Source organism: Diadema setosum, chromosome 6 (genome assembly GCF_964275005.1).
Source record: "Diadema setosum chromosome 6, eeDiaSeto1, whole genome shotgun sequence".
Lineage (NCBI taxonomy): Eukaryota > Metazoa > Echinodermata > Echinoidea > Diadematoida > Diadematidae > Diadema > Diadema setosum.
Window position 1 is genome coordinate 27,302,515 of NC_092690.1, and position 18,491 is coordinate 27,321,005.

At 37.7% G+C, this 18,491-nt stretch overlaps 1 protein-coding gene across 1 annotated transcript; it reads right to left on the bottom strand.

The window, feature by feature from the left end:
- Positions 1–8,022: 8,022 nt before the first annotated feature.
- On the bottom strand, positions 8,023–13,530 carry LOC140230056 (uncharacterized). Its single transcript, XM_072310262.1, has 5 exons — positions 13,444–13,530; positions 11,230–11,370; positions 10,841–10,966; positions 9,228–9,347; positions 8,023–9,021 (listed from the first exon to the last, which is right to left on the bottom strand). The coding sequence occupies exons 2-5, from the start codon at positions 11,358–11,360 to the stop codon at positions 8,436–8,438; spliced, it is 963 nt and encodes a 320-aa protein (XP_072166363.1). The 5' UTR covers positions 11,361–11,370; positions 13,444–13,530; the 3' UTR covers positions 8,023–8,435.
- Between the last annotated feature and the right edge of the window lie 4,961 nt (positions 13,531–18,491).

An 18,491-nucleotide genomic window follows, 5' to 3' on the forward strand; every position in this document is an offset into this window, starting at 1 on the left:
TGAAACATGATGTTATTCCTGGTTGAATAATTTCAGAATAGTGATCAGTTAGATATATCAGGATTTGAGCTTCGGGCATAATTGCGTTTGAATGAAAAACTGGAAATTTCAAAAGCTGTATATGTACAAACCATAATGGCAAGTTCAAGAACTGTTTCCCCCAAAATAGCGAAACTTAAAAATGTCATAACTTCCATATTATTTTTTCATCTGAGTTCGATCAAAATCGGCGATCATACCGTTGAACTCGCAATATTTTATTCTTTCTTATCAGACCAACGTATACTTGGACTGAATTTCCCCTTTAAGAAATAGTTTCGAACATACCATTTAAGAGAAATTCAAAGTTTATAAGAAGAAAATTGGTTTTGGAATCGCTGAGACATCCTAAAACAAAGTAAAACAAAGCGATTCCAATAAAAGGTGGGCCCGCTTTTTATTAGGAATGCCCTTTTTGGATATCTCAGACAAATTAAAACCGATTTTCATTAAATAAAGGTTGAATCCCTCTTGGAATTACATGCTCTTTGATTTTTCATGAGAAGTTTCTCATTATCTCACCAAAAATATTGGAACCTGCAGTTAGGTCTCAACCAAAACTATACGCTCCCTTAAAGTTTTGGTGTTGGAACCGCTGGATGAGGAGACTACTAGAGGTCAAGGGCGCCTGAAGCGGGGGAGGGGGAGGCAGAGGGGGCACTTGCCCCCCCCCCCCCATAAAATGTTTTGAGGCAAAACGAGTTTTTGCCTTTTTATACAATATATATTATCTATACTTGTGAATAAATGTAGATGGTGAATCGCGTTCTCCACTGTGCCCCTGAAACATACCTTTAAGCCTTTCATTTTTCCTTTTCTTCTATAAAAATATGCTCTCTATATAGCAATACAGTATAAGAATAATTTTTATTGCTCGAACAATGCGATCACATTTTTAGATTTTAATGAATACATTCCAGACGAATGGAAAAGCGAAAGTGGCTCGCTCGTTCTGCCCGGACTTATAGCAAAATGAATAGTTTTCATAAGATGGTCCCTTATATTCCTTCGCGGTGTTTTTTTTTTTTTTAATTCCCCAGAAATTTGATTTAAAACGCTCTATAAACGCGACTTTTATACTCTGTATTTACAAAAGGAGGTACCCCCTCCCACACACCCTCCCCTATACCCCCCCCCCCCCACCCCCGTCGCTTCGCTCCCTCGCCGAGGATCTCACAACGTCACATTAATGTAGGGTATACCCCCCCCCCCATGTTATAATCAATAGTCCTTCACACAGATTTTCCCCCACTATGTTTAATTCCCTAGAAATTTGCTTTTAAATGCTCTATAAACGCGACTTTTGTACGTTCTTTTTTATTTATTTATTTTTATTTTTTTATTTTATTTTTTTTTTTTTTTTACAAAAAGTCCCTACCGTGGGAGGGGATACCCCCCACTCCCTCCCCCCGGTCGATTCGCTCCTTTGCCGAGGATCTCACACGGTCACATTAACAGTGCCCCCCCCCCCATGTTATAACCATCGTCCTTCTCAGTGATTTTTTTAAAACTATGGTTAATTCATTAGATATTTGATTTAAAATGGTCTATAAACGCGACAGTTATACCCTGTTTTTACAAAAAGTCCCTACCGTGGGAGGGGGTATCCCTCACCCTTCCCCACTCGGGCACTTCGCACCCTCGCCGAAGATCTCACACCGTCACATTAATGTATACCCTATGTTAAACTCATAGTCCTTCGCACAGACTTCTTTTTTTCACTATAGGATGTTTAATTCCATAGAAATTTGCTTTTAAATGCTCTATAAACGTGACTTTTTCCACTGATGTGTTCTACTAATGTTGCAGCTTTAATGCACTCAATCCATCACCATTGATATTTGGGTTTGGGTTCCCTTTAAGTAGCTCGCTCATCTTTAGACTTCAGAGCAGCATCGAGAATGAGGATCAAGGATACAAGCTGTCACTGAACTGAAGAAAGCTGACAGGAATCTATGACAGTCCCACGACACAGCTATAATGCCTGTAAAATACATTAAAACGTTGTTGTGCTTCCCACCTTCCGGCGCCGCTATCGGATGATAAGAATGTGCATGAAAGAATCAAGATAACTCCTGTTGAAGGTGCGTTGCTATGGCAATAATCTTCTCCATTCACTCTGACCCATCTCAAACCCATTGGACACCTTAAAATAACAAACTACTCCCTGCGAACTTCCTTCCATCCTGCACCTATGAAGTTCCTGTTTTCTTATTGGCTCGGTTGGTACGCCTCAGAGAATTATAGAGAATGTATGCACTCATTACAGGCCTACTTGCCTTGATTAAAGACATAATTTACCATTTGCAGATGAAACAAAAGCCCAGCATTAGTGCTTCAAAATCATTTCTTCTAAAATATGAGTTAGGAATAGAAACAACCAATAACCATGTAAAAATTTGTATCAGTATAATCGATGTTAAGTACTTTAAATATACAAAATGTGAGCAATACAAGTTACAGGTTTAATAAAAATGTTCCAGACTAAACTGTCTACAGTTATGGTTTATTGAGAAATATAGTGATAACGCCTTATGTTAGGCTTTCCTGTGAAAATTCTATGTGGTAGGATGTTTTTGATACAACTGACCTACACATATATGCATCAAATCACCGCTCCCAAAGGTGAGCATATATTGTTTTCATGATTTAACGTGATGTAGTACAAACAGATAGCTAAATGTATAGATTTGTGGAATTCATTGTGGTCCCGGACTAACTCATCAGGAGAGGACACACTGGTATGGTGATTGGATCACAAAATCGGCTCCTACTAAGATGATCCACTGCATTTGCATAGTGCCAAATACAATATATCTGTTCTAAAAGTATTCAAAGGCGCAGACTCCTCCAAGAGAGTTAGCAATTATATGCCTGGTGAAAAATGTGAGTCTGTAATTTAGTGAGGATTTGAAGTGCTCCAGTTTGTCAATTTAATGGAGATAAGTTGCCCAAGACCGTAATAATTCGAGTCAATTCCTGCTCCTTCAGGATAGAGCTCTGTCTGCCAATTTATGAAACAATGCATAAAAATTATTAATGTATACCATCTGTATTACAAACCTGTACATGTATTACTATTCAGGTGAGAACTTGATGTTTGTTACATGTAGTATTTCTTGATTTGAAATCACAAAAGCCACTTAGACAGACAGACAGACAGTCTCAGCATCAGCCATATATACTTGTACATTATTGACATCAAAATAATAACAAGATTGTCGACCATTCAAAACTGCTGACCAAAAAATTCATGTGAACCTTTTATTTCACTCAGTATATCAGGGTCAAACTGCCTCACTTTATTATAAAACATCATGACAGCATGGTAAACTGGATACAACAATAAATTGTTACAGAACAGTTGGCATGGAAACCCTTACAAGGTTGGTACTTGAACAATCAACACAATGTATCTATGCAGTGTGAAACTTTGCAGAGTCACTGCTAGAAAGATGAATGAACCCTTTAGTCCAGTGAAGTACAACAATGTTCAGACAAGAGGAAACACTAGAAAACACAAACAAAACCAACGACAACAACACATACACAACTTTCTTGAGCTTCAGTATAGTATCCCTAAAGTCAATCTCTCTCTCTTACCAGAGATTTATTCATGCATGATTTCATTTATATCACAGCACATCGAATTCCATTTTAATGTGAATTATGGTAGTTTTTTTTTCTTTTTTTTTTCAGTGCATTATATTAATCAATGAAGAGCAGCAATCAACACACCTCATAATTACACAGGTGGAAAGTCCCCTAAACTGACTGGGGGTCGCAGTTTGGGCTAGATACGCCTTTTCTTTGGAGAAGAATCATGGGTGAAGGGAAAATATTGGAGGAAATGAGTTGCAGAGTGGCACAAGGCCTGTGTCCAATGTCTGCATTCAAGCTTACGACAAATCTTACTTACACGGTGTCACACAATGTCATGAAAATGTGTATACGCCATGCCAAATGAATATCAATGACAGGCATACACAATGTATGTGAGTGTAAAAGGAGAACTCTCATATGCAGGGCAGCAATGCGAGGACCTTCATTTCAAAGCAGAGTTCAAGTGATGTTTATCAAAACTTGACAGTTAACCAGGTACTGAACAAAGGATTTAAAATGCTTCAAATAAAGTTACACGCATCATCATAAATCTCACTTCATGAATCTTGCAGAGACTGCTCTCTTTTAAAGACCCAGTAGCTTGGGGATATACAATGGGAAGTTGATATGACTTGGATATACATGTGTATTTTTAAAAAATCCATGTACACACTGTATACTATACTACATTGTACTAAGTGTTCAACTGAACAGCTTTATATATAGCCATGGCCGGCGGAACCGTGGGGGCTGTGGGAGCTCGGGCCCCACACTTTTTGTGCACCATACAAAGGAATACATAAGGTGTCATCACTTTGGGCCCCCACACGCTTTTTAACCCGGAAGTACGTAAGTAGCACTAAATAGAAATAGGTAGAGATCTTAAAGTGTGAGCACAGTAAGGTTATGTTTTTCCACTGAAAACCTTAATTTTCTTATTTTCATTTTTTCTATTTTTTGCTTGTCAGCTGAAGAAATCCGGAAATGGATGGGGAGAGAGATGAGCCGAGGACCTTTTTTGTTTGTTTGTTTAGTTTTGTTTTGCTAACCCTAGCTCATGACACCTGGAAGTGGGCCCCCACACTTCACTTTTAAAAATGCTCCACCGGCCCTGATAGCACACCCATATTGGCAGAATCTCGGCTGGAGCTGATAGGTACGTAGACAGAAAAATCTGTCTGTCCTCCGCAGGTTTTTTCTTAATCATTTTTTGACTTTTCTGGCTCTCCTCAGGAGGGTATTCTGTGAAGCCAGACACAGTCTCCATGGAACATATCCCGAACGACAAGATACAGACCATTTGCAAGGACAATAATGTTTCATCAATAGTTTTCACAAACCAGACTGATACTTAGGTTCAGGTTTTAGCATGACTTCATACAGTAAATGTGATGGCATTGAGCAGTTTTAAAATGTCAGAACATGACTACTGTGTAAAATCTATGTAAACAGCACATACAGGTGTATTATTGTTACTGTTTTCTATCATCATAATTTATAGTACGTAAACAAATCAAGGGATCGCCTGATGTGTATCTATCTACTTTTCCTTTTAAAGAAATGATGTAATACAATGATTAAAAAATGAAAAATAATAGTTGGTGCTGGATGGTTCCTCTTAAATGCACCTTTAGGACACAGCTGGTCTCACATGGCTCACGATAGGTATCAAAACGTAAAATTATCACTGGAAATATTTAAATGATAACAACATGATCATATTTTCCATACTGACTACTTAATATAGATTTGATCCTATTTGTGATGAGACATACATGTAACAATGTAAACCTTCCCTGACAACTTCAGAGCTGAAGGTGTCTTCAGCTGAATCCACAAACAGAGAATAGAATCATGCAATGTAATGTCGTGACTATTACATAGACACCCACAGGCATACAAGCTGTTAAAGCAAATCCACTGATGTGAAATGAAACAGCCAAATACTCTTTGGATTGGACGGACCAAACCACATTCATTTTCAAACACGATCGGTACAATATCAGCACTTTAATATGAAATCAGACAACTTAGAGGTGTCTTTGCCAAATTGGTACTTATAAAAATCATGATCTTTTTCTGTCACCTTCAGTGTAGCTTCAGTGTAGCTTCTTCAGATTACTCCCCATAGTTATAACACATGAAGTCTATGAATATTACCCTCACCTTTGACCCCTGATATTCATTTACCCTCTATTCTAATCAATGTGCGCAATGTAATGTACACGAGTCTGTTGGTTTTCAGATATCTTCCAGTCATACCCTTAATGAGATAGATCCACTCAAACAAACATCTGGAAAGAAAAGATGGATGAGAACAACCAGACATCTTAAAGGGATGGTACAGTATTGGTGGAGATGAGAATTGGGCTTTTAACTTTTTGCGAGATACCAAGAAAACGCTTATGATATAGTACAGAACATACCATTTTAAGAGGAATTCAAAGTTTATTTGATAAAAATCAGCTTTGGAATGACTGAAACATCCAAAAACAAAGTAAAACAAAGCGGTCGTAGAAAATTGTGGGTCCCACACTTAATATTAGAATCGCTCTGTTTTGGATATCTCAGCCATTTCAAAACCAATTTTCATCAAAAAAAAAAATAAACATTGAATTCCTCATAGAATTACAATGTTCTTTCATGTTTCATAAGATGTTTCTCATTATCTCACAAAAAAAATGTTAGAAACCTGAAATTAGGTCTCAACCAAAACTATACGATCCCTTTAACCAAATGAAGACTAGTCCTGTGTATACTCGGGCATTTGTCCATGGGAAATGTGTGTTATGGCAAAAGCAGTTCATTCCCAATGAGTAAAAGGCATGATGTCATATGTGGAGATTTGGTGTAGATTGCTAAATGAATACTCCTTTTTCAAATCGAGTCATCTTTTATCAACACATCACTGGAGTTCTCAACAGAGTTACAGTGCAATGGCATTTCAGTCAACTGCAAATGTAGACTACAGAGTACCGAGGTGTGATGTCATACTCATTCATCACCATGGAGACCGAGTCTAAGAAACCTCACCTGGCCCATAAGTGAGCACTATTGCTGCTATCCATGGAGCGCACCTATCAACCTGGTTCCAACCCAAGCTATAATAAAAGACTGTGACATCATCACTTTGATACTCTATACTTATTCAGAGACAGACGCGAGACAGGGAGAGAAAGAAACACACAAACTTTCCTGGTTAGATCTCAGGGACTTGCAATAATTCACAACGATATCATCCAGTCTGATGGTATCATATAGGAGGCAATGAATCAATTTGATTCGTATTTTGAGAAAAAACAGCCATCTGCTATAAAGCCTCAAAATTTAAACGTTCACAACATTATGGCATAATAATTTGTTCAACTTCGTACAGGCAAACCCTATTTACAACAATGAACACCAATACAAGATTCTGGTAAATATTACAAGAAGATTTTCCCTGTTATGGGGTTCTTCACGTGCATGACTATGGTACCTCATGTAGCGAGCAGGGTGAATAATTATGTGTATATCCATATAGGAACCAATCTATGATCGTCAGACTTAACAGAATTATGTTATCATGAGAAAACGTAATGCATTCCTGAGTTTCTTGCTGTAGTGTAACAAAGTTTTCTTGTACTCTGATCCTGAATTTGATTATAATGTGAATTTACTCAATGTCTACATAAGTGATCCCATGCCAACAGCGACATAGACAAGATGTACCAGTAAATAAAAATGCAGCACAATTTTCACATGCCAGCTCCATAACTTGCCCAGAGGTTTGCCTGCTTTGCATGTCAAAAGATTACAGGTGTGCAGCTTTTCTCAAAAAGGTCATAAAGTATTTTTGTCAACAAGAAACAAGGATTATCAAACTAGAAACTAGGAGTGTGGAGAGAATACGTTACCATGCATCACAAAACCAATGAAAAGTCACACGCCCCCAGTTTATGTGAGCACTCAACATCGGTGGAATTGTTTAACCAGGTCAATCTTCAGTTTTTTACATTTTTTGAAAGAGCAATCTTTTTTACATAATTTTTAAGTTTGTTGTGAAAAATCAAATGGGAAATTGTGGGTTGTTTTTTTTTGCAGCTTTTCTAGAACACTTGTTTTGTTGTTTTTTTTTTGTGTGTGTGTGTGTGTGCAGGATAATGTGATAAGGTATGTTTCAGAGCACCCTCTTCATTTCCTAAAAGACTGTTTACACATTCCTTACTTTCAACTGTAATGACTTTTGAAAAGACTGCGCTACAACATCAAAAGTTGGTATCAGGCATGAATAGAATGTATTTACCAGTAATGAGTGTGAAGTATTGCAGCACAATTTGATGATCCCTTTATTGTAGTTGCTGTAGAGTTATACACCCTGGGTTTTTTCTCTTTTTTTTCTGTTCGTTTGTTTGTTTTTTGGTAATATGCATAGCAAAGAGACTAGGTGCTTGAATACAGCCTAAACTTCAAAGCCTCTTCTAACTTTATACCCTTTCCCAGAATGTGCACATTCTTTCCATTATTTAGATAGGTTAGAAAAATCCATTTATATTGAGTTATACATCATTTTAAAGTTTAGAGTCTGCTCTTTCAGAATCTGCCCATAACTAAACTCCATGTTTGGTAACCTTTTGGTGGTTTTGTGATGCAGGGTCACATATACACTTACCTACACAATGTGTGATATACTGCTGCACACTCCCATATGAAAATATACATTTACTTCATCATGGACAGTACTATTCAAAAAGTCATATTAGCAACACTTTGACATAACTGACATCTACATACTATTTCCCCATCCTATCCTTCTATCTATCCCTGTGTTTCCTTCTCTTGTCTTCTTGTCTGTCCTTCGTTCGCTCCTTCAAACTCTTCTCTTTGCTCCTCCTATCATCACCAGACTTCCGTTCTCTCCTTCCACTTCTCTGTCTATCCCGCTGTCGTTCTCTCTGACTTCTTTGTCTTTCCCTATGTCCTTCCTTCTTTCTCTCCCTTCTGTCCTTCTGTCTGTCGGATGCAGTGGAATCTCCACTTGAGTGGCGCCCTCTATGGCTGTTCTTGCGCTCCCTGCTGACAGAGCGTCTTCTCTTTCTCCTCCTGTGAGAGTTTCTCTCACTCTCCCGCCTCCCGCTTCCTCTCCTGGAGGTCTCCCTGCCGTTACCATGACTACCTCTCCCTCCAGATCTTCGTTCTCTCCTCTGCCTATCTCCGTTCCTGGAACGGTCTCTCCTGCTCGCCTTTCCTTTCAGAAGGTCTTCCGTCAGCCGTCCCTTCTGTCTGTCCTCCTGGCTGCTACTACTGGACGAGTCCGAGGAGTCATCTGAGTCACTGAATGCACTGTCTGAAGAAGAGTCTGAAGATGATGACCCATCGTCACTGGTGTCTGATTTCCTTCTAAAAATTTTGGTAAAATGAGAAACACAACTGTATAAACCTCAGTGGTTTTAGTCAGCAATAAGAGAATATTTACTAGAAAGAACAAAAAAAATGCATTGCACTCCTGCTATAACGATCACAGTTATGACAAAATTCTCTCTACAACAAAGAAAATAAAGAGATAACCTCAAGGAGGAACTGAGAACAGACACTCAAGAACTGACCTAGATTTCTTCTTTCTGCGATGACGTCTGCCCTCTGACCCCGGTCCACTTTCATGATTAATGGATGTGCTGTTGTTGAACTCCTCAGGGTAGAGTTCCATAAAACCATTGTGACTCCACCTATTCATTACAGACAGTTTAAAGATTCATTAATCTTTCATTGATCTCGGATAGGACATATAAAATTTTCCTTCCTTTGACATTTGTACAACAATACAAGCACATCTCGCATCTCAGTTACTTGATTCCACGACAATTACAGTGAATATTGTGAACATATCAAATAAATTAATCAACCAAGAACGAATGAGAAAAAAAGAAAGCGGGGTGAGGGTGAGGGAAAGGGAGTAACAACAGACAACTACATATCATTTACTTTTTGATTCCCATAGGGCCATAGTATATTAAGGCGGTTTTTCAAACTAGGCAGTATTTTTTCATGCACATCTTTTTTTGATTGATTGATCAAGGCCAATTGAGGCAAATTTATGCATGTTACTCCTTAGACTGTCAAGAAAAACAGGATCAAGAGCTCACTGAACATTTCTAAGATCCAAATCAAAACTACTGAAACTTTTCTTATGTTTCAAGATCAAATGATTATGAGATACACACAACAGAAAAAGTTTGATAGGCCATCATTAAAAGTGTAAACAACAGTGATTGCCAGTGCCATCTTCTGATTTCAATGGCTCCACTACAGAAAAACAAAAGACAAGGGGGCATGCACAGTGTAAATTGGCTGACTTGTCAATAACTGGGCAATATGTATTGCCGTGAGTGCCTCTAACAATCTCACAAAAGTCTAGTACATTTTTATCATTCTTCTCACCAATACAGATGTATTATGTTAAGACACACTATTCCAAGTTTAAAATTTGTACTCTTTGACAGACCATGTACAGAGTTCAGATTTGACTGATCAGTCACATTACTTCAGAAGTAATGAAGATGGATTCAACACAAGCATTTTTTGACTCTTAAATTTTCTTCTTTTTTTTCTTTTCTGGGCATAAGCACTACATTGATTTTCTGAGCAAAGAGCAGAACTGAAAATGGCATATACTTTTCTTAATTCAACTGTAATAAACTTTTTTTTGGGGGGGTGGGGGGGTAGGGCAATACAAAGTAATGGTACCTGCATGATGTACCTGCAAGATATTTGTAACATGACATGGCTAATTAAGCACTTTTTGGGTAGAAATTCATTGGTATTGAAGGGAAGGTATAGTTTTGGTTGAGATGGGGCTTCACAATTTTATTCATCTATTTTTTTTTTTTTTTTTTGAGAGAGAGAGAGATGAGAAACCACCTATAAACATGAAAGAGCATGTACAATTCTAAAAAGAAATCAAAGTTTATTTGATTAAAATATGTCGGTTATCGACTTTTTAGAACTACATTTGAACTTTGCTTGTTTGTTTGTTTTTTTGGATATCTCAAACACTTCACAAGTGATTTTCATCAAATAAACTTTTCATTCCTCTTAGAATTGTATTTGAGCTCTTTCATATTTTATAAGTGGTTTCTCATCATGTGACCAAAAAAAGGTTCAAAATCTGAAGCCCATCGCAACCAAATAGACTGTTTATTATCCTAGTAAGATACTGTACCTGTCTACTTGCTTGAATGATGCCTGTTGTCCCACCCTGGCCAGTCTTCTCTGGTCCCACTCATCCCGGGTCCTCATACTGGGGTTATCACTGTACATGTGACCTAGCTGCACGCGACCTCTTGACCTGCAACATTACATGTATAAAAACAGTCAGTGCCATCCATGACTTCTATAGCAAAGCAGATTTTTCCCCTCCTAACTGATCATGTTATGGCTATCAAAGTTGTATACAGATCAATGTATTAAATCTAAAAGACGGAAAAAGAGAGAAAGATTTATCACATCATTACATGGGTATACACACACAATGTATCTTCAAACTTCTACAGTATTTCTGCTGACAGTGACACTTATCATTTGAATGCATGAACACGCTTTGTTACAAACCTTCTTGTTCTTTTCTGCTCTTTTCTCTTGTCCCACATGTCTTGTTCTTCCTGCAGTCGGTTGTGTGTCTCTGTATGGCGCAAAACGTTCTTCAGCAGCTTCCGGTCCAAGTACTTTACTTTAGTTGTCATCTTGGCTCAGCTGCATATTAAAGACAGTGAAAAAAAAAAATGAAGGAACAGATCGCTTTAAATAACTGGTCCTTCTCTTGCTTACAGTACTCAGGTAGCTAAAGCATGATGCTCATGATTCAACCATTTCCATGAATAGACCACTCTTACAAAGTCAAATATAACTAGGTAAGTGCATTCTCTCCTAGTTCATGAATAAAAAATGGCATAAATCAAGTACGAAATTCAAACTTAAATGCAACTACTTCCACAAGTGTTCCGAAGAGCACGAGAGTGGGCCCCGTCGCCGGACCCCGAAATCATTGCCGCGACCCTCCCAAGGTCAGCTTGCATAAGCAGTTCAAGGTTACGTTAATGCCAATGGGTAAGTAAAGTTGCATAGCAAAACATAGACTTGTTTCATTCCTAGTTTCGAAATTACTAGTCAGTTTATCTGTATTGAACATGTACAGCAAGTACACCTACAGCCAGGTGGCAGCAGTTTCTGAGATACTTTCTGCATTTACGCGCTATTTTTATTTCCATGCCACCCATGCCAGGATTTGCGAGATGCACCATGGTTCGGCATAAAAGTATGCGCGTTGAATCTGTGTGGATGTGAAGGCAAATCTCTCGCACCGAGTACACAGCGTGGAGTATATTGAGTACCACGCTCTCATAAGGCACAGTCAGACTGGCAAAAGATCAAGAAGATTAAGATGGTGAAGTCTTCGCGATCTTTTGACGTGTGGTCACACTGGCAGCCAAACTTCTCGATCTTTCATCAAGAAGTTTGAGTCATCGGTGTGCGCGTGCAAAAAAAGATGAACTAGAACGTACCTTCTGATGGCTAGTGATTGTGATGTAACAATGCACGCCTGGACATGACAATGGCCTCACGCTTCGGGGACATTGCCCACAAGCAGAAGGTTAAGGTGGACTGGTCACGTGACAGAGATCGCGAAGTTTCAGTTTCTCGCGGTCACACTAGCTGGCAAAAGATCGAGAAGTTTGGAGGGGATGGGGGAAAAAATCTGTATTTGATGTGGGAAGTTTTGCAAGAAGTTTTGAGGGCAGTTTCGTGGGAAGTTTACGGTCACACTGTCAAAACTTGGAGATCTTTAATATTGCGATAAACTTGTAGTGCGACGTGAATTACAGTTCTCATCCTTGCGTGGCAGAATCATGGCATGCACGCTAAATCATTCATATCTATAGTCTCATACGGTGAACGGCAGAACGTCAAATTCGAAGCATGGGCATATGGGGTCGAACGGTGGGCGCAGCATTCGACTCATGCTCACTAAATTGCTTCCACAATTTAAATAGGGCCGAGACCCTATCAATATCTCTTTAAAATACCTCAATCTAAATTTTGGAAGTACAGTAAATTTAGTACTTTATCTGCATCCATATCCGTGCATTCATTTCTTGTTTCTATAGGCGTAATAGTAATAAATTTATTGCGCAAAATCTAGGTGTCAGTTCTTATCATGATCATGGGTGATTGAAAAGTGGGCAACGCACTTTAAACTTTTACATACATGTACACGTTTACAAGTAGGCCTACTACAACTGCATGCAAAAGTTCTGTTTAAATTATTTCAACCATTTGATTTAATGATATATCAATAAAACTTTTATTATGAGAATATGACAATGACGGAATGCAATGACCTTAGGCTTATGTCAATGAAATAATTTACATGACACTAGAAAAGTTTCTACAACTTGAACTAGAGACAAGATTCAAAGTAAACTAAGTTAAAGTTACTGTAAAGTTTATGTAAATTATGTGTATCTAGATGTAGCTTGCTAGAGTTTAAGATATGAAAAAAGTAATAAAACATTTCATCAGGACAAGGGTCTGACTTTTATACAATTTTGTCAAACTACTGTAGCCTAGTATAGTAATTTTATATAGTAACAACTGTTAGGCCTCGGCCTATCACACTTTCGATACTGGTAACTATTTGTAAGACCAGACATCAAATTCAGCGTGTGGGACAGTGTCATGACATGTGTCACCGGTACTGGCCTACCACCTGCAAAAAGTGTATGTTTTCTCCACACAAGTAACAACTTTGAAATATATTGTACTTACCTTATGATAGCAACAGTATCGTAACACCTATTTATGAGCTACGCATAGAGATCTCAAAAGAGAAATTAGATCTAAACGACAAATCCTTTTCCACCTCTGTACGAAAAGTGTGCGATAGATCGAGCCATCGCGTTCCGTTGGCGACGCGCGCCCCCATGCGGCCATACTAATCGATATTTTATGCCCAGAAATATCGGGCTTCCTACAAATCAATCATTGTTCTTTTGCGAAATTATGACACAGATCGCCCAATCTCGCCACAAAAGCGCCACAAAGTTTTGTGGGATTGTGCGAGTATCATACTATGAACGGGAACATACAGGTCCCGTTCGTCGACGCTATGAATAGTGATACCGATAAGTGTTTCAAACGTTAGGAGTAATCCCCATGATTAAAAAAAAACACACACAAAAAAAAAAAAAAAAAAATTGGGCACATAAGGCCTATTCCTATTCTCTGAATCTGATCAATATCTTCATTTCAATCTGTAGATTAGGACCTACTGACAGTACGCACCTAGTACCTGGATAAAGCCTGGCGTCAAACTTTTCCTGAACATACCAATCAAACAATGTTTCAGGGATTTACGGCTACACCCAGAATTCAGATGTAAAATCAATGCAGGTTTTTGCAATATATATCTTTCGTATATCAAATTAGTGCCACAGCCAAATCTTGACTGAATCCATTATCTTTATTGATACCGTCTATATTTCAAATGTCAAGTTCATTTTTTTTTCTGATTGTTTCAGATATGTTAAACAACACGAGTCTCCAATTGCAGCGCAATGGGATAGCAAATGCGCTTTATGAACATTATCGTTATTATGCCATCATTCACCTACAGAGGGGTGTTGGCAATACATGACATAATAATAATAGTTAAGATATAATATGTTTATTGATAAAAATGCCAAGGGTATTGACAGTTTTTTCTTTCTTCTTTTCTTTAAAACAACAACAATAAACGGCCGTTTAGTCGTTCAAATTCATTTTCGGCCCGTCGAACTTGTAACCTATTCATTTCGATCAAATAAAATGTGCTGTCATTCATCTAGCAGAAACGGTACTCCAACTTCGCGAAGCGGTCATTCGATTTGTTACACTCATTAGCATGCAGTAGACGCATATCATTAGAAATTATTATATAGCGAGAAACGGCGATGTGATTGCACAATGTCGCATCCCATTTACCAGTACATGTCGATTATATCGAAGCAATTATACTGGTACCACATTCAATATTTCGAGTAATCAAACTATAGCAGATAGAAAATGTGTTTATGTGTACGTGGTCCTATCTCAAGATTTTTCATTATCATATTCACTTGTTTTCACAAATTGTCACTACTGTTCATTATGCTTTTGAACATCGTACCCATGTATTTCTGTATGTTTTCTTCACATCTGTATTGTTGTTAAGTAGGCCTAATATACCACAATAATTGCTGACAGACTTCATGAAACCACATTCCTGCACTAGTCTTTTTCCAATTTTCTTCATCTTCTTCTTCTTCTTCTTCTTCTCTTCTTCTTCTCAATTCTTTTCTTTTATCATCAAAGGGCAAAAACCCTTTCCAAATATAAGACGATTACTCATTATTACAATAAATACTAATTTGATGTACATAAAAACGCCGTTACATTGCTCTTATTTTGCATTGTAATATAATTTGCCACTGTTTGTTGGGAAAGTACACGAGTGATTATTTCTGTAATCTATCTTTTTTTTTTTCTTTCTTTTGGAACTTCTTCTTCTGCTTCGTCGTCTTCTTCTTCTTTCATCGGGGGAACGGGTGCTATCAACTGTTAAGCATAATAATGATTTTACAATGACCCGAGTTTGATTTACCATTTATTGCATGATAGTTCGTTTGAGTATTCCGGGGGTTAGCCTTTTATTAGGCCCCTACCTGGTATTTTTGCGATGAGGGAGCCGTTAGGTCAACACGGTCTAGGTTTGTTTGTTTGTTTGTTTGTCTGTTTGTTGTTGGGTTTTTTGCGTGTTTGGATGTTTGTTTACAGGGGTGAAGATGGCATCGATCCAACCTGCTATGTTGCATCGCATTGTGCTCGTCATGTTCGCTTCACTCGAATGCTCACGTGCTAAATACGCTGATCCTTCGCGTTCTGACTACTAGTATAATTTGAAAGCTCTTGAAGGGCATTCTACAATTTGAATGATATATAAATGGTAATTGTTCAACCAAAGAATGATACTGAATGATTAAAAAAAAAATAACAAAAATATAAGTGGAATACATATAGTCATCTTCACTCTGTGCTACTTTTGCACGACTTTGAATAACCAGATTAAAATGAAATGATTATAACAAACATCTGAACGTACGAAAATGCATGCAAAAACCTACTTTACGATGAATTGACTTTGTCGATTTAATTTTCTGAAAATTCAGTTGGTTTGACTGTAATAATATTACTTATAATCGGATGGCACGCTGCTAAATGGTGCTTGAAATTATATTCAAAATACCTATTGCCCTGATTTATCTTCTCAACCATTGTTTTTTTTCTTATTATCTATATAGTTCTGATTGGAATACTATTATGTCGAGACAAACGTAAAATAGGTGCAACATGTTAAAGGCGATTTAAGCAGACTATAGCTGACTAGTCAAAACTTGTTTAGTCCGAAGAGAAAGAATACAATTTCTTTACCAGTGAAAACTTGATCGAAATCAGATGAACATTAGGAAAGTCATGAAATACTGTGAAGCATACATTTTGCCAGTTTCCGGATCGTATGCAAACAAATGACGCAGTGGTCATAACATCACAATTTTCATTGATCGTGCAAGAAAAGGACAATAGTTTTTTAATAAAAAATGTAAAGCACAATTCTATTCCTGACTGTGCAGATCGAGTATAGTCATAATAATGATCACTCATTACAGGTATTTAGACTGGGGAATAGTAGAGTTTGAAGAAAATATATGATATATATAGTTTTGGTTGAGATGAGAATCAGGTTTTAACTTTTCGCGAGATAATTAGAAAACACGTATATGAAATATAAGAAAGCATACGATGCTCAGAGTAATGAAATATTTGATGAAAATCGGTTTTAAAATGGTTGAGATATATTATGAAAAACAAAGTGGTCCTAATAAAAGGTGGGTCCCATCGCACTAGCCTTTCATTATCAATAGAACCTCTTTGTTTTACTTTGTTTTGGAATATCTCCGCCATTTCAACTGCAAATTTTTATCAAATAAACTTTTAATTCCTCTTGGATTGTATAATACTCTTTGATATTTCATATGGCTTCTCTCTCTTTAGAAATTAAAACCTAAATCCCCATCTAAACCAAAACAATAACAACCCTTTAAACTATAGGGAATGGAACCCGGGTTCTTTAGATCTTGAGGCAGATGAGCTATAGACTGAGCCAAATCATCGCTCTTTAATTCATGTACTATCTATAGTTTATAGGTCTATGACAGCACTCAAAAGAAATAAAAATGAAAAAGAAATGAGACTACATGGAATCATTCATAACTACAGTATGTCTTTGTATTTCGTTTAAAAAGAAAAGAAAGAAGATGGAAAAACCCACACCATTGAAAACTTCATTAACAAACAGACAAAGATCACAAGCTCAGAGTCAGCACTAAGAGTCTCATTTAAAATATTCGGAAGTTTTAGGTTGTACTAAAGTGCATTAATTGCGGGCTCTTTCGGGAAACAGCTTTGGCTGTCTTTCAGCCAGGCGCACGCCAAATGCTGGGAGTCTAATTTCGCAAGTCCAGAGCTGTAGATCAACACCGGCGAAGTGGCACGTGGTAGTGGCATATTTGGGTGGAAAACGTACCGACAACGTACGAAATGTAAATAATTATCTTAAAAAAAGTAAACTTGACAGGTGTCATAGACTTTAGACCGAGACAAGTTCCTCGGGGTTCCCCTATCCAATGTGCTGAAGGAGTCAAAGTAGAGTATTTACACACTTGTATAGATACGTCGTTGATACGTTGTTAGTCGGCGGATTAAAAAAAAAATACATTTCCAGATAGGTACGTCCTACATTAATCATTTTTACGTACGTCATAGATACGTTGTATACTGCTTGCAAGGATAAGTCCCAAAGGTTTTTATTGAAATGTACACTCAACCTTGCCCACGTCGAATTTATTTGGACTGAAGAAATAGCTTCGACTTAGAGAAAAGTCGAATTATGAGGGATTGAAATCAATAGAATATAACGAGAAGAGGACTTGAAAAATCTTCCACTTTATATTTGACTATAACATGCGAGGTCGACTAGTTTTTGTGTGTGTGTTTTTGTTTTTGTTTTTGTTTTGCTTTTTGTAAGTGGGGGGGGGGGGGGGGAGGGGGGGTTAATTTGACCCCCAGGCCATCAGATCTCGGCCGCCGACGGCGTGATCGCTGCCAAATTTTGCCCAAACATAGAGCCGGATGTCAAATACAAGATTATAATGGTCATATAATAGAAAATATCTATTTTCTATTTTCAATAAATTAATTCTGCAAATTTATGCATGAAATCATATTTTTGCCTGTAACTCCGTTAAAAAGTCTAAAGAATTGCTAAATTTTGTGTCAGAATTAAAGACACATCAAACAATTTCCTTGCAAAAAAGCACAATCAAAATTTATTTCTTTTGTTCTTATTGTTTTGTTAATATCCTATGTATTTTATTGTTTTTCGACCTTTTGTTTTCTAATATCTTGTAGCAGCACAATGAGTCATGCTTTCATTTTCTAACTTTGCTAAAAAAAAAATTGCGTCCACTCGCTGACCATATCCGCTCGTGGTCACACTATCAACGTAACATAAGCACAGTTTTACGACCGCTCTGGCCCACTGTATCGCGAGCACTCGTCCGAAATTCCTTGCGAACAACGTAACTTCACCTCCGGTCACTCCTCCGGTCACCATGGCAACGCGAGATGGACATCCTTTCTAACCAATCTCCTTCGATCTTTTCTTCGCTCCACTTCTCGAAGACGTTTCGCACGCATGCTACAACTGTTCATTTACAAAAATCACTTTTTCACACTCGCCA